The sequence below is a fragment of the Malus domestica genome, chromosome 06, assembly GCF_042453785.1.
Source record: "Malus domestica chromosome 06, GDT2T_hap1".
NCBI lineage: Eukaryota > Viridiplantae > Streptophyta > Magnoliopsida > Rosales > Rosaceae > Malus > Malus domestica.
This window is the reverse complement of record NC_091666.1, coordinates 3,592,081-3,608,480: the sequence shown is the minus strand read 5'-3', so window position 1 is coordinate 3,608,480 and position 16,400 is coordinate 3,592,081. Positions and strand designations below refer to the sequence as shown.

General features: G+C 38.7%; 1 protein-coding gene across 1 annotated transcript; it reads left to right on the top strand.

The window, feature by feature from the left end:
- The first annotated feature begins 3,710 nt into the window (after nucleotides 1-3,710).
- Nucleotides 3,711-6,176, top strand: LOC103437002 (uncharacterized). Its single transcript, XM_008375469.2, has 2 exons — nucleotides 3,711-5,077; nucleotides 5,994-6,176. Exon 1 carries the CDS (start codon nucleotides 3,895-3,897, stop codon nucleotides 5,071-5,073), a length of 1,179 nt encoding a protein of 392 aa, XP_008373691.1. The 5' UTR covers nucleotides 3,711-3,894; the 3' UTR covers nucleotides 5,074-5,077; nucleotides 5,994-6,176.
- Nucleotides 6,177-16,400: the final 10,224 nt, after the last annotated feature.

Genomic DNA, 16,400 nt, shown 5'->3' with positions numbered 1-16,400 from the left:
GTTTGATACGATTCATTAGAATACGTGTGATGTCCTGGTTGGTTAGGGTAAGACTCGTTATCTTGCCCATTAAGTCATTTAGCCGTTTGACTTTGGAGACATGACAAAGGGAAACAATTAAGACTCCCATTTATGGAGGGAGAAGTATAGAGGGAGAAAGATTATCTCCTATCCTAATCTCTCTCCCCTTCCCTCTATTCTTACTTGAACGGTTACGGATAAGTCACATCAACATCTTATATTGGTTTTTTTAGGGAGTTTTAACGAAACACTTCCGATACTGTTCACTTTTAACGAAAAATCATATTTTTATCTTTTCCTGGTACTATTCACTACACCTTTATTTGTCTTTTTACATTAAAACTAAATTTTTTTTGAATTTTTCGTTAGTTTTTTTTTTTTATAAAAACAATAAGACAAAAAGTAAAATATAAAAGAAGGAGAGGAAAGATAATGAGAATAGAAATGAAGAGAATCCAACTCTTTTACGGAGGCCTGTTAACCGCATCAGATATCATGGCTTGTGACACGGCCATGTTCTAGGGACTTGTCCCGTTTGCTGATCATGCAAGATCATTCCTTATCCAATAACGTTGGGCCAATTCCTCTATCAGCTAGCTATGTTTGAGAATGGATTTGGGCTTCGCTAAGCCAAGATCTCGCATGTTCGAAACCCGCAGGTGTGGAAGTCGTGGTTAAGGAAAGACTGAAATGTCTCTATGAGTTTTTTTAATTTCTGAAATGAATGGATAATCGTAACTTGCTACCGATTGTCCATTTAAAAAAAAAAAAAAAAAACAGTCCATTAAAAAAAAATTAGTCCATGAGTTTGATTATGCATATCAACACGCGAGTCCAACATATATATACTTGTGTTTACTTATCGTTTTTGTTTGTGAGTGTGATACTTCAACGTGGAAAGTCTACTTGTTTATAAGAGGAGAGAAAAGATCAATAAAATTAAGAAAGACTTGGCTCTTCAAGAATTGAGGAAAATTTTCTTCTTAAAGTATCTCATGACATATTCACAAAACTTTGTATTTATGATTGAAACTGTTCATATAATAAATCAATATGTAAAAATTATCTCTACAAAAAATCAACTAAAACTAAGATTGTAAAGTCATCGAGCTTTATAAAAATGAGTAGATAGATTTAGTAAAAGAATTATAAACTGTCTATCCAATTGCTACTATTAATTTTCTAAAATGTCATAGTTTTAATTGATTTTTTTACTGCAATGATCTTGATATAATAATTTATAATACGAACAATTTCAATTATAAGTACGAAATTCTGTGAATAGATTATAAAGTGTAAGAGAAATTCCTCCTTAAACTTAAGGAGCCAAATCTCTTCTCAAAAAAATTTAGAGTAAATTGTAGCTATGATCCCTTAACTTTAACTCAATTGGAGCAATGGTCCCTCAACTAAAAATCCATTACCATTGGTCCCTCAACCCATCAAAACGTGCAGCTATGGTCCCTCAACTAAAAATTCATTACTATTGGTCCCTCAACTTTAATTCAACTAGAGAAACGATCCATTAACTTTAACCCAATTGTAGCAATGGTCCTTCCAACATAACTCGTTTTGACAAAATTTTTGACGTAGTTGATGAAAATGACCATAATTACACATTTTGATAAGTTGAGGGACCCTAATTATATAAATGGTTATTCCAACATAACTTATTTTGACAAAATTTTGACGAAATTGATGAAAATAACTATAGCTACATATTTTGATAAGTTGAAGGGCCAATGGTAATGAATTTTTAGTTGATGGATCATTGCTCTAATTTAATTAAAGTTGAGGAACCATTACTACAATTTACTCAAAAATTTAACACTCACTTTGATTGGTAAGAGTCATAGTGACGTGATATCTTGTAGGGGTGGGTTCAAAAAACCGAAAACCGAAAAAAACCGAAAACCAAACCGAACCGAAACCGAAAAAACCAAACCGAACGAAAAAACCGAACCGAATTGAAAAAACCGAACCGAACCGAATTCTTTTGGTTCGGTTCGGTTTTAGTGATCTAGAAACCGAACTAAACCGAACCGAACCGAATTAATTAAATTAATTTTTTTATTTAATTATTTGTTTTGGGTATTATTTTCTAAACCCAATTTGTAAGTTAAAATGTGCTAAACCCAATGTGTTGCCAAACTTTAAGCTCAAAATATTTTAAAAAGGCCTATAAAAACTCTAAACCCTAACCTATTATTTATCCCCCATATAAGGTTCCGGAACCAAACCTCCTCCAGAAGTACCTACATCCATCTCCATATCACTACCTACTTCTGCCCTAGCTTTCTTTTCCAAATGTACTCTTATATAACATGTAACAGAATCCATAAACATTTATTTCGGGTAGATTACTTTGGTAATTTGTGATGGAAAAGAATCTAACACACACTAAATAAATCCACCCACGCATTATTTTTACTAATCAAGTTGTCAACATGCAATTACAAGCAAACAACCTTGATCTTTGAACAACATCATACAATTTAACCTTTCTAAGTCATTTGTACGATTTTTGTGTTGTGAGCAGTGTTCTAAAAAACGGCCTAGGCGGCGCCTAGGCGCTGGGCGGGCACCAACCGAGGTGATTTTGGGCAAATCGGGAGGAAAAATCGGGTTGAGCCTAGGCGGCGCCTAGGCGGTCTAGGCGGGCTAGGCGGCTAGGTGGGTTAGGCGGGCTAGGCGGTCCTAGGCGGCCCTAGGCGGTCCTAGGCGGTCCTAGGCGGCCCTAGGCGGTCCTAGGTGGTCCTAGGAGGTTTTTTTATTTTTTATTTTTTATTAATTGCGTGCTTTTTTCTTTTTTGGTTTCATGGTGGTATACTTATGGAAATGGTGTATCTAATTTGCAAATGATGAATTTACTACAAGTTCATCCAATACTATGGAAATAGTGTACCTAATTTGCATTTTATCATTATTTTATTATCCATACAAGTATAGTTTTTTTTTAGGTGTCAATATGCACTTATTTACAAGATATACAAAAAATTTACCTAAATCCGCCTAGGCGCCCGCCTAGGCGCTAGGAGCTAGCCCGCCGCCCGACTAGCGCCTAGCGTTTTTTAGAACCTTGGTTGTGAGGTTGTTAGTTTGGATTTTGGAAGACTTGATTGATGATTTTAGTTCAATTTTAAATGTTTATTTTCATTGTTTTTTATTCTAGTTAGAATGCTTATGTTATGATTGTGTTGGATATGTTAAAATTTAAAATTTCAATGTTTTTCATTTAAAAAAAAAAAAAAAAAAAAAAACCGAAACCGAACCGAAAAAAAAATGAATCGAACCGAACCGAACCGAAATTTCGGTTTGGTTTCGGTTTTGGCAAAAAACCGAACCGATTTAAACCGAACCCACCCCTAATATCTTGGGTGCATAAGGGATTCTCTTGTGTTTAACATGATTTTAAGTTCTTTTTCTCAAAAAACATGATTTTAAGTTGATTTGAGAGAGATTTTTATAAACGATAAAATAATTTATATTAAATTAATTTAAATTCATTTAAATTACAATAGGAGAATTCGAACATTAGATAATCAATTTATTTTCTAATTGAATGGATAAATATTTGATGGATAAATAATGGACACTAAACAAAACGAAAACAATTGTCACACACATCTTTTTATTTTTGTCTATTAAATCGAATAAATCGAACGAAATTCAATAAACAAAATTAAACAAAAATTGTGTGGAAGCCCAAAAGTAGGCATTGTTTATCAATTTCAAGTTTCCCAGAACGTACCCATGAGGCTCTCCCCATCCTGTACTTCCGAGTCCCAACCCAATCAAGTACCTGCTTCAGTTGGTCCTTAGAGACAGAGAGAAAAACCCTCTCGGTCAGTTGAACCCAACACACACACAGAGATGAAGATCTCCCTCAAGCTTCCAGAAGACCAACAAGAGTTCCAGTACCACCGCAACCCACTGATAAAGGCAAAGGTACCCGTAACCATATTCAACCAACCTTTTACTTCTTCCATTGCCACCATTTCATCCGCCGCCTCTGCCACCAAGTCTTCCTCTCACCTCTCATTTTCTCTCTCCTCCAACTTCTCTTCTGGCCCTTCCGTCAGACTCTCTTACTCTCACTCCTCCACCGCACCCTCCCCTTTCTCTCTCTCCCTCAAGTCTGGTCTTGGCCTCTTTGGCTCCCCAAAAAACTCCCCTCTTGTTTTTACTGCTCGCTTCTCTCTCTCCCACACAAACCCCACTTTCTCTCTCCACATCAAGCCCCAATTTGGCAACTTTTCACTCAAAAAATCCACCTTTTCCGACCCTAATTTCAAACAAATTTCTGGGTCTTCCTCCGATGTTGGTGACCATTTGGATTCTGGGTCTCCTTTAAATGGTGGTTTTGGTAATGGGCTTGTCTCTGAAGGGTCATCTGTTTGGCAGGAGCTGAGGTTGGAGCCTTCCGGCGCCAAAAATGGCGAATTTAGGGATAATTGTGGAGCTCATTCGAATGGCGGAATTGGGTCTGCGGCGGAGAGGTCATTGGGTTGGAAGAATGGTGGGAAAGATGGGTTGTTTTCTGGAATTGCTGTGATGGCAAGGACTGTGTTGCCGGTCACAAAAAGTTTGGTGGTGAATATGCGCTGGGGTGTGAATCTTCCTGCAAAGTTTGGTAAAACGATGCCTTATTTGACCGTGAATAAGATTGGTATTGAGAGAGTTGAGGAGGTGAAGATAGAGGAGGAAAAGAGTTCTGAGACCAATGTGGGTGACATGGAGTTGTTAAAGGGGATGTGCTTTTGGATGAGAAGGGATTTGGAGGTCTTGGAGAAGGAAAATAGGGAGATGAAGCAGAGGTTGGAGGATGTGAAGTTTGGAGTTTCTTCAAAGCGTTTTCATACTGAGAAGAATGATGTTGTTGGGAAGAGATTGCTGCCGCCTTCGAGTGAGACTTCAGGGGGGTTCGAACAGTGGAGGAACAAGAAGAAGGTCAGAGAAGAGAATGCACAAATGGAGCAGAAAAAGCCTACCAATCATGCTGTTGATGTGGAGTCTGAATTGCAGAGAGCTATCAAGGCCGCTACCACTTAGCAAGATTCGGTATATGTGCAATGCTGAATTATTTCTTTGATTTGGAATGTATAGGACGTAAACCATGTTATCTTCTTGAACGAGTGAATTTGTAGCGTTGGTAGTATGGCAGGATTTCTCAGGTAGTTTAAATCATGAAACATTGGAAATCTGTTGTAAAGATCACATCCGTGAGGTTTATTTCTTATGACGAAAAAGAAGTTTATGTTTTATTACTTTTGAATTCATAAATTTACTTACTGCCTAGCGTCATTATATTGTTAACTGAGTTAATTGCCTTGATTCATTTTAAATTGGAACTCTGATAAGGTTTACAAGTTACTAATCTTGTTATACTGTTAGCTGATGTAAAGCGTATACTTTTATAATTTGAAAGACAGGACAAATATGGTTTAGTACTGAGTTGCTTAACAGACTGATGAACTAGACTTTGCTTTAAAAAGTAAATTAATTGGTAGGTGTATAAAGACCCGTATTTTAGAACCTATATATATAGCGCGCACACACGTAATATCGTGAATTTTGTTAGCTCAAATTTTATATGTTGTGGCTTTGACTTATTCGGACTGAAACTATGTACCTAAGATCAACAATATTGTAGCCCAAAGAACAAGGTCAGTATGATCACCGTTTTCAGCAATCTTTGCTTCATTGTTTGTCTTTGTTCTTATGTTCTTCATAAAAATCTTCACCCAAGTGATGTGTGAGCACCCTAGTGTGCTTATATTAATAAATATTAGGAAAACTAATAAAAATGGCTTAAAAACTTTGAGTTTTAACGATAAGGACAAAATAAAGGGTCAAGTGAATAGTACCAGAATTGACTTTTTAGTGTAAATCTGATTTTTCATTAAAGTGAACAGTATCGGAAGCTTTTTGTTAAAGGTTGACTCTTACTAAGGGATGGAATTTTTAAGCACGAGGTGGAGAAGCTAACTAATCTCAGCTATGGAGGAAGAGGTAGAACCATAGAAGCGTAGTAGTTTATCCTGCAAGAACAATTTCAAACCGAATCAATATCCATATTTTCTTTCTCTACAAAAAGTAATATAAAATTAGTGGGAGAGTGGAAGTTCTAAAGTTCTGAGGAAGAAGTTCTCAAGGTCAGTTTTCACAAGTTCTTCAAATTCCAATATTTTATTTAATCGTTCTTCACCTTGGGTGTCTAGAGTAATTCTTTTCAATTTTAAGTTTTCATGTTTTACTCCATATTGTTTGTCTGAAAACAAACCCTTCCAGTATTTCGCATCCTTATGATCCTGTTTGAAGCACTGGAAAATCAAAAGAATTTAAGTTGCAAGTGCTCAAAATTTTCTTCGTGCAGATTTCAGAACTTTCAGTTTTGTGGTTCCTTCGTTCTTCCCTATTTTCTATCATTAGCAAGCTTGTTTTCAGAATTGTTTTCCATAGGATTGAAGAGGGATTCATACGCTTTAAAGTGAGTATTTACGCGAAGATTTTCATTGAAATTTGATGGGCCATGTTCAAACAGGTTCCCTTGAACCTGTGTAAAACTCTGGTGCAGATTTGTGTACATACTAGTTATTTTAACTCGTAATTTCTCTCAGTCCAGAGCTCGGATTTTAACAAAATTTATATCTTGAAAATATGGTTCTTCAAGCATTCCAAAGAATATAAATTCATAAATTTTCATTGAGTTTTGATTAGTAAAAAATCTGCTTATATTCTGTCCGCAGAACTGGAAAATTATACAAGTTTTCTGTTTTATATTACAATATTCTAACTTTTGCTTTGTTTGTCATTTCTTTTTACTCCGACGTTTGGCATTAGACTTGGAGGTGCCTTAGTGCTCGGGAAAGCTAAGGAAAGAGACTTTGCTAGCTTTGGAGTCGAGGTAGGGGAGTGATGGATTAATAATTGATTAGAATTAGATAGGTTAATAATCTTTTACTTACATTGATAATGTTTATAATTATATGTCATGTCTCGATTCTCGATTATTGATTGAGTGATTTTCTTTCGCAATATTATGAATCATGAATTTGATACCCGTGATGAATATCGTTGCGATGATTTATGTAGTTAATTATTGAAGCTTTCATAGATATTTCCAAAGCTTTTGATAATTTGGAAACTCAAACGGCACACTAAACAAGCTTTCTCCCACAACTCCCCCACTATAGCTGCCCTTGCCTACAAAATCCTAACGAATCATCCTATTCCCTTCCGCCTAGATTACCCATAACAAAGCTAAAACTATACATCCCAAAGTCTTAAGCTTTTGTCCCTGTTTTCCAAGCACACTGCCGTTCTAGGGTAATACAGCCGACCTCACTTTGTGGGATAAGGCTCGGCGGTTGTTGTTGTAATCCTTGGCAATAATCCATCTAATTTCAAACTATCTAAAAGTTGCAGACAAAGGTCCGAAAGTTCCACTGGGCAATATACAAGATGTTGTCAGCTGATGGTAGACTATTTTTGTAAAGAATGCACCAGTGAGGGCGTAGAAAAGAATAAGAAAAACTCACCGGATGCAATGACCAAGAAGAGGAGGAAAATGCTGACGGCTATCTTCGATGTAATCTTTTCTTTGGAAAAATGATTGCGGCCTTGGTGGAAGGCTGGAAGCTCCCTTCACCGGAACGAACCTCTTTGTATTTCATTCATACTGTTGTAGTACACTATTTGTATTACATAACGACGGATGCTATTGCTACAATTAGAGGTGTTTAGTGTCGGCACTGGCCTTAGGGTAGACAACTGAGTGTTGTGTAGGATATGTGTTAACCGGGTCGGAGTGTGTCTGGCAGAGAAGAGTATCGCTCCAATGGAATCGATTGGTAGTGATGAAAATCGATGGAGTTGAGAGAATATGGGTGGATACGGTCAGGTTTTTCATAGTTGGAAACGTTGGTTATGCGATTCCAGTAGCATATAACTCTCCCCTCGGATGAGTATAAACGCGAACCAAGTTCCCAAGTTGAGCGTGATAGCTCTCCCCTTGGAATCGAAAAATGGCCACAAGCTCGCGATGATATTAACTCATCTATGATCGATTCCTGAACGACGGTCCTTTCGGTAAAGTTTTTCCTGATTTCAGCCATACAAGAATTGAAATCATCTTCTTGTAAGGAAATCGGAATGCGGCGAGCATCGATTCTCGCCTCCACCACGGTGGTGGAAATTTCTATCACCAGCATCTGCACCTATCTTCTGCAGGCCCAACTGATAAAGCTTCCAAAGAACCTTTTGGTCAAAACATCTACAAGTAAGAATACTGGACAAGTTACTTGATTACTTTGCCAAGACGATGCTGACTATAAAGTACAAACATTCAACGTAAATTTCATTTTCCTCTCCTCTGTATGCAGTTGTTGGAAAACTCGTCTAGGCTTTATTTTGGAAAACCTTTTATAGCATGCAGTTATGTACACCAAAAACTTTCCCGAAGCATCTCCTGTTTCATGAGAAAGAGAAATATATATGGTTAACATATCTGAATCTTGTGCCATGCCATCAAATGTTTTTGTTGCTATTCGTCTAGTTAACCCCGTTATAAATCTATATCCGACAGGCTAGGATGCCAAATTGCTGCGCACATTTGAAGAGACTGATTTATACTTTCAGGGTCCCTTGCTTGTTCCTATTCCTTTATCCTGGTTTTTGGTGCTTCTGTCCTGTGAGTACTTTGCGAGGCATGTAATTTGCGTTGTAATGTCATGTGCAGAAGCATTCCTATATACCATAACTGGAACCCATTACCTGTGTCTTTCACTTCTTTCTTTCAGATTTAAATGAGCAAGATTGTTTTACCAACATAGTCATACTAATGGTGCTCCTTACCAGAGTAAGAACACCGAGGCGGCAATGGCCGAATATAAGATCTCTACTATTATAAAGTCAGACCGTCCCTAGTTAACTTCACTAAGGTCCTCCAAAATTAAGTTTTACCGAAAGTACAACCGCTTTTAACTTCACTAATTGACTTTATCATTTGGATACCTGATGCAATGTTTTAGTTTGGATTGTTTGGAATGCTTGGATTTTGGTTAAACAATATCAATGAATGTCCTTAGTTTTGTAGTTATATTTCTTCATGTCCTTACTTCCATATTCTCCATAATTGCATCGATAAGGTTCTAGTGTTAGATTCTGTGTAACCAGTTTGTTTACATTCAATGTCTATTTCCATGACTCACTGATGAAAAATAGATACAGAAAAGGGGGTCTAAGTTGCATTGTAGTCGACAACTACGTATGCCTACGACCTGCAAGCTTAACTTGATTCCGAACAGCTTCGCATTCCCGTGGTCTCTCTCTTTTCAATGTCGGAACATGTTTCACGTTCAAATCCTCCCTCTCCCGTTAATCCGATAACAAAATACTTGCAGAGATGGGAATTAAGTGCAGAACATATATTCAGAAGAAATTCACCAAAGTCATGAGTTTTATTGTACTTGAATCAATTTAAATTTTAGTTTAGTGATTGTATCCGCTCATGTTTGTATTCCCCTTTTCACAAATAAAAGGTGTCAGTAAGCTAGTCTACGAAGGGTGGCGCATTAAATATCTGGTGAAAAGGACCCAAGGCTGAGGGGTTCACTAAGGGCCTCTATAAAGGGTGAAAACCTCCATTATGGGGGTCGGACAAAAGAGAGAGATAATTGATATATTAGTCGAGTGCTACTTTTAGTCCTGCAGTTAATTAGATTCCTCAGTATAATGAACGTAATCCAATTTTAAGAAGTGAACTACTTGCATCATTGTACCAGCTTTAAAAATAGTACTTAACCAAAAGATATAAAACCTTCAGTAGTAACTCGCTTGTCGTACCTTGCTCATTGCTTAATAATAAAATTATTAGTGCATTCATAAAGAATAGAGATCAAACTAATTATATATGGACACAGTATAACGGATAATCACCACATATGAAGTGTCAATAAATTAGTTTTATTATGTAAAACTTGTTCACGATGAACACCCCCACAAATCTAGGGGAATTCACAATTATACCAGCCCTCTTTTGTAAACCCTCTGTTTACAATAGCTCAAACACAATACATTAGACCATCTCCAACCAAAGGGTCCAGAGGGTCAAAAATAGCCTGAAAACCGTCTCCAACCGAAGGTTAGGCCTGAAGGCTCGTGGGCCCCACAAAATCTGAAAGGGCCAAAGGGCTAGGATGTCCACATGCAGCCAGCCAGCCAGCCAGGGGTTGGCTAGAAATTCCAGCAATCCAGTAGAATATAACCGACAAGAATGATTAAACAAAAATTTGAATCTAACGGCTAACTGACATAAGCTAGCCGTTATTTTTTTACAGTTTTATTTAATTTTTTTATTTACAATTTTTTTATTATAAATTCTATTTTTTTCTATAACTTCCTATAACTTCTATTTTACAAAATTTGTTTCATATTTTTTTTAAATTCTATTTTTTTTCTATAACTTCTATTTTACAAAATTTGTTTCATATATTTTTTTAAATTCCATTTTCTCCTATAACTTCTATTTCACAAAGTTTGTTTCATATTTTTTTTAAAAATTCTATTTTTTTTCTATAACTTCTATTTTACAAAATTTGTTTCATATTTTTTTTTTAAATTCCATTTTTTCCTATAACGTCTATTTCACAAAATTTGTTTCATATTTTTCTTAAATTCTATTTTTTTTTCCTATAACTTCTATTTTATAAAATTTGGCTCATATTTTTTTTTTAATTCTATTTTTTTTCCTATAACTTCTATTTTACAAAATTTGTTTCATATATTTTTTTAAATTCTATTTTTTTTCCTATAACTTCCTAAGCCATTATACAACATTAAATTAAATTAAGTAACATTAAACAACATTAAACAATATGAAACAACATTAAATAACATTAACTAACATAAAAATTATACAACATAAAAAAAAACATTTAACAACATGAAACTTAAACAACATTTTTACAAACATTTAACAACATAAAACTTAAACGCCTACTCCATGCTTTTTTTGGCCCAAAGATGTGCAACAAGATCATGTTGTAGGTGTGGATGCAAATTTCTTCTTCCTTGATCTTGGAAAAAATTGCACCTACAAAACAACTAACACATTTGGTTAAGGCTAAAAGCCTCACGCGCCCACGGTGAATTACCGGGGGGGGGGGGGCTTTGGCCAAAGAAGCTCCGATGCCAAAGTTAGAATTTAGAGAGAAAAGTGTTTAGAGAGCTTTTTGGGAGTCTTGCAAGAGTGTTGGAACCCACTTTTTTAAGAAAATGGAGTCCTATTTATAGAGCATGACCGGCCCTCTTTGGAAGAAAGAGTGGCCGGCACTAGGTTATTTTTGGGGGTGTAATGGATGATTTAATTGGTGATTAATGGATTAATTAGGAATTAATCCATTAATTAGCCAATTAACCTCCACTTAAATGGAATGTTATGTAGGTTATAAAATAATTACCTAAGATGAGGATGGATGAGAATATCTTTGAATTTGTTACCTATTTTGGACACTTTTAACTTGATTGACGTATGATTTTCCGCTGCTCGCGCGTAGGAATTCAGGTGTGCCTCAAGGGTATTTTTGTCCTCTTTTACCCAAAAATCCACGTGTCGCCTTATGATTATTTTTGGCTCCACAAATGCCCCCACACTTGTTGGGTTGCTCGCAGGAAAGGGAAACAGGTGTAGAGATCTTCTTGCTTTATGAAACAAAGGATTGCTTCGTTTTTTGATGTAAATTCCTTCTGTAATAGGAAATTAGATCCTTCTAGGAAAGGGAAATAAATTTCTCTCAAAGTTTATTTAAGTCCACCTTAAGTGGGTTATTAAATCAACTTTGGAGAGCGATTTACTCTACCCTACAAGAGAGAGAGAGAGCTTAGAAGATATTTGTTCCCCCTCATCTAAGAATCTTCTACATCTTGCCCGTGCAAATGATCGTCTTTCGTTGATTTCTTCGTCTTCTCCGTGCCGCACCAATATAAGAAAAATTTACTTTTTCTTGTCTTTTCTTGGATAGTGCTGTCGCGGGGCAGTCGTCGAGGTGGTGCAGCACGTTGGCTGGCAGGGGCCAGGAGTTGGCTCGGTATGGGCCTTGAGTAGCTTGGCTTGGCTAGAGCCAAGGGCAGCTTGTGCGGCTGGGGCCGCAAATTGTGGCGCTAGGGTGTAGTGCTAGGTGAGTCGTATGGCTCATGTCCTTTGGGCTCTTGGACCTGACTCGGACTAGGCTAGCAACTAAGAGAAATGAGGAAGTCGTGGAAGCTCATGGGTTGCTGGAATGTTGGGCATGCAGGCCTCCTGCCTACTAGAATGCTGGGTTGAGCTCATCTGCTAAGTACAGTGAATGTCTTTAGCTGCTTAGTCATCTTTGTCAAGAGAAAGGTAGGTTGTCCCCGAAAGATGAGGTAAAGAGGATTAAGGCGGATGCATTGGCTCATCTAATCGCTGCCATTGAGCTTACTATGAATGAAAGTAGAAAGAAGAGATATTCCCCTCCTGCTTATGAGATGTTGGTTAAAAGAAAACTGAAGACTTCTTCCACTGCTCGTGAAGGTTCGCCTGCTGCCGAAAGGTCTATGATTGGCATGACTTCTTCCAATAGGAAGAAAAATGAAGCTGCTAGATCTGAGCATATGTCACCTGCCATCGAGAATAGTGAGTACGATTGCTGATAAGATTGCTCAGCGTAGAGGTCTTGTCGTGCCCCCAGTACCGATGTCTATACCAAGACGCCCGTTGAGAGGTAAGTCTGGTTCACCTTTGGAGGGGCTTGCTATTATGAAGAGCGATAAGGTGGACTATGTTGCTAAAGTGGCGCTAAGGTCCACTCCCTCTGCTGCATAGACTGACTCGCCTGCTGGGAAAGAAAAGACTGCTCGCGTGGACAGCTGTGAGAAATCCACTAAGCCTGCTTCTGGGGTGGCTGCTGAGATCCATGTGCTTTTAAAACCAGATCTACTTGAAGACATGGACGTTTGTGCCAAGTTTGTTGATGGCATTAGAAAAGCTGTTTGCCCAAGTTCCTTTGCGAAGCATACGACCCAATATAGAAGGACCACTCTGCTTTCTATGATGCATATATAGCAAGGTTGCTAAGGAGGTGGCGAAGACTATGGCAACTGAAGCTTATTCCTCGGCTGAGGAGATCAAGAGGTTGGATTATGAGTTGTTGCTTTGAAGGGGTCTAATATTTTTGCCCCCACTTCTCTGCAGCTTGAGACCGCTTGCCAAGAGATCGTTAACTTGAAGACTAGGCTTGACACGATCCAAGTTAAGTATGAAAGTGCAAAGAAGAAGATTAGATGTTACATACCTTAGATTCAAGATCTTGAGTTTACAATTTCTGAGTTTTGTTTCACTGCTTATGTAAATGATGAAGAGTTGATTGCTACTTATAATCAAGTGATCCACTTCAAAAGAATAGTCGATAGGCTTGAACACCAAGTATTGGAACTTCAAGATGTACTGAAGATTAACGAAAGTTTGAAGAAGGAAGTGGATGAGCTGCAGCGTGTCCTTGTTGGTCTACTTGAGGAGAATAAGCAACCGAATGGTGAAAAGGATGGGCTCGAGGTTTCGAGACCTTATCTATTTCTTCGGAAGTCCTGCTTGCTTTTACTTTTGACGCTTCCACTGGTGAAGTAGTTAGGGAAGTTGGTGCCCAAGCTGGGGCAACTGGGGATGAAGCGCTGGATAATGCTGCTGCTAAGAGCGTCGCGGCTGCTGAATGTATGGCGACTAAATAGTCATGGGATGTTTAGGCTGCTAAAGTGTAGTCCTCTAGGTAACCTTTAAGATTTTCTTTGTTTTTCCTTGTAACTCTTGTTTTGCTTGAACTCCTTCGGCCTTTGCTAATTGTTTATAAACATGCTTCCTTTGTTTTTCTTCATCTTCACTTCTTTTGTTCATGCCCTAACCTTTAAACTTTATAGTCCAATGGCAGACGTGCTACTTTTTTATAAGCAGACAGACTCGCGTAACTAATGCAGCCTTAGGTGTTGGTGTAGAGCTTTGCAAAGTTATTAGCCATAGGGCTGGCAACCGGATGCCTTACTTACAGAAGCAGACAAGTCTGCGTCACTACTAGGCTGTTAACCTTGGCTTTCTCTAATTCCGTAGGTTACGTAGCAAGTATCACAACAATTTAGGACTTGGTGTAGGTTGTTCTGCGCTTGGTAGAGGTGAAATTTATCAACCACGTAGCATGTCGGCAGTGGATAAAACTTCGTATATGCACGTTAGCTTGTTTAACCTTTCACAAGAATGTGTGGCTGTATAAATTTAGCGTGGTTTTACTGCTCGAAGGGCAAGCCATAGGTAGTCTTTCAGAAACCGTAGGCTACCTTAGTGCACTCAGTAGCAGCTTTAGGGTTCTATGGCAGTTGTCTGTAGGGTGTATTGCGTAATGTGCCCCCTCCGTCCTTAGGGCCCGGTTCCCCATAGATTAGCCCAAGAGACCTAAAATCCTTCAGTTAGCTAAGCCTTGAAAAAGACCATTGTGGCTACTTCTAGGAATCCTGGCGCAAACCATCATGCATCTAGTTATACTAGGGCAGCCAAGCTCATCCACGTATGGATATTCGGAGTGTAAAGTTTATCCTCTAGTCTTGGAGAGCTGACCCATATGGGTGTCGGGGAATTGATTTACCCTCTTGCACTGAAGAGCAATTAGTTTACCCTCTCGCACTGGAGAGCATGGTTGTCCCTCGGGATGGGGTGTAATTCCTGCGATGAGTCCCTAAGAAGGGCGTAGTCTTTTTTTGAAGTGCAGGAGTGATAAGTTGTTGTAAGCATGCAACCGAGCCAAGTTGTGATTACCTCTGAATTCCTCATTGGAAAATAAGTGAAACGAACGAGAACTTAGCTGTAAGGTAGGAATTGCATAACAACTAGATAGTCATCGGCTTGTGAGGTGGTGCCCATCGAGCTGCTTGAGTCTTTGGCTTTGATGTAGCGGGAGGTCACACATGATACTTCCTCAGATTATAGGCGTTCCACTACTTTTCGATCCTTTTGTCGTTTCATGGTGACGATGGTGTAATTACTCTTGCTGCCTACTCTGTTGATCTTGTACGGATCTTCCCATATGGGATCCATCTTTTTAGAGCCTTCTCCTCGGGTAGTGATGAAAGCTTGTCTTAAGACTAGATATTCGGGCTAGAATTACCGGATCTTAGCCCTTTTGTTATAGTTGGAGAGGAACTGCTGCTGGTAGGCTACAATGCAGGTGCTGGTCTGCTTGTGCTTCTCGTTTGCCAGATATAAGCTTGTGACCATCTCCTTACTGTTCTGCTCAATGCTTGGTAGTAGAGCGGTGATACTTAGCTTGATGACATTGGGACGAATGATTGCTTCCGAACCAAATGCGAAAGAGAAAGAAATCTCACTGGTTGCTCATCTTTGGTGGTGCGATATGCTCACAGACATCCGGGGAGTTTATCTGGCCATTTTTCCTTCCTGTTCGTGAGGGATTTCTTGAGGTAGTTGAGGATCATTTTGTTAGATGCTTCGACCTGCCCATTGCTTTGAGGATATCTCGGCATGGACATGTGCTGCTTAATGCCATATTCATGGAAGAACTTCTTCAAATCTCTGTCCATGAATTGTGGGCCGTTATGGGTGACGATGGACTGAGGGATGCCAAATCGGCAAATGATGTTCCTCCATATGAAGCGTTCTATGTTCGTCTGAATCGTGATAATCATGGGCTCTGCTTCTACCCATTTGGTGAAATAGTTGGTTGCCACGATCATCATGCCTCTGCCCCCAGTAGCAGGCAACATAGGTCATACCAGGTCGATTGCCCATTGCATGAACAGTCAATGACTCATCTGCGGGTGTAGCTCGCTGGCAAGCAGTGCTGGTATTGGCTTGTAGCGTTGGCAGCGATTGCAGTTTTGTACTAACTCCTTAGCATCTTGGTGCATAATAGGTTAATAGTAGCTTGTGGTAAGAGTTTTTTGTGTTAGGGATCGACTTCTAAAGTGGTTTTCATAAACGCCTTTGTGGATTGAGCTTAAAACTTTCAAATTGTCAAGAGACGTTAGGCAGCGGAGATGTGGTTCGGTGTGGGATCTTTGGATGAGAATGTTGTGACATTTAGGCTGCTGGCTCCGTCTCTATGCTTAGCTTGTTAAGATATTCCACCGGAATATAGTGTTTTGAGTTGGTGATCGAGGGCAGAGCCTAGGCCAACTAGTACGTCTACATGGGCGTTGTCTACCTAAGGAACTTGAGTGAGAGTGTAAGTCTGAAATGCCTCAAGCTGCTTGCGTACTTTCTCTAAGTATTACGCCATCCTCGGATGTTTTGCCGTGTACTCCCCAGTAGTCTGGCTGGTGATTAGCTGGGAATCAGAATGAATTGCGAGCTTCTT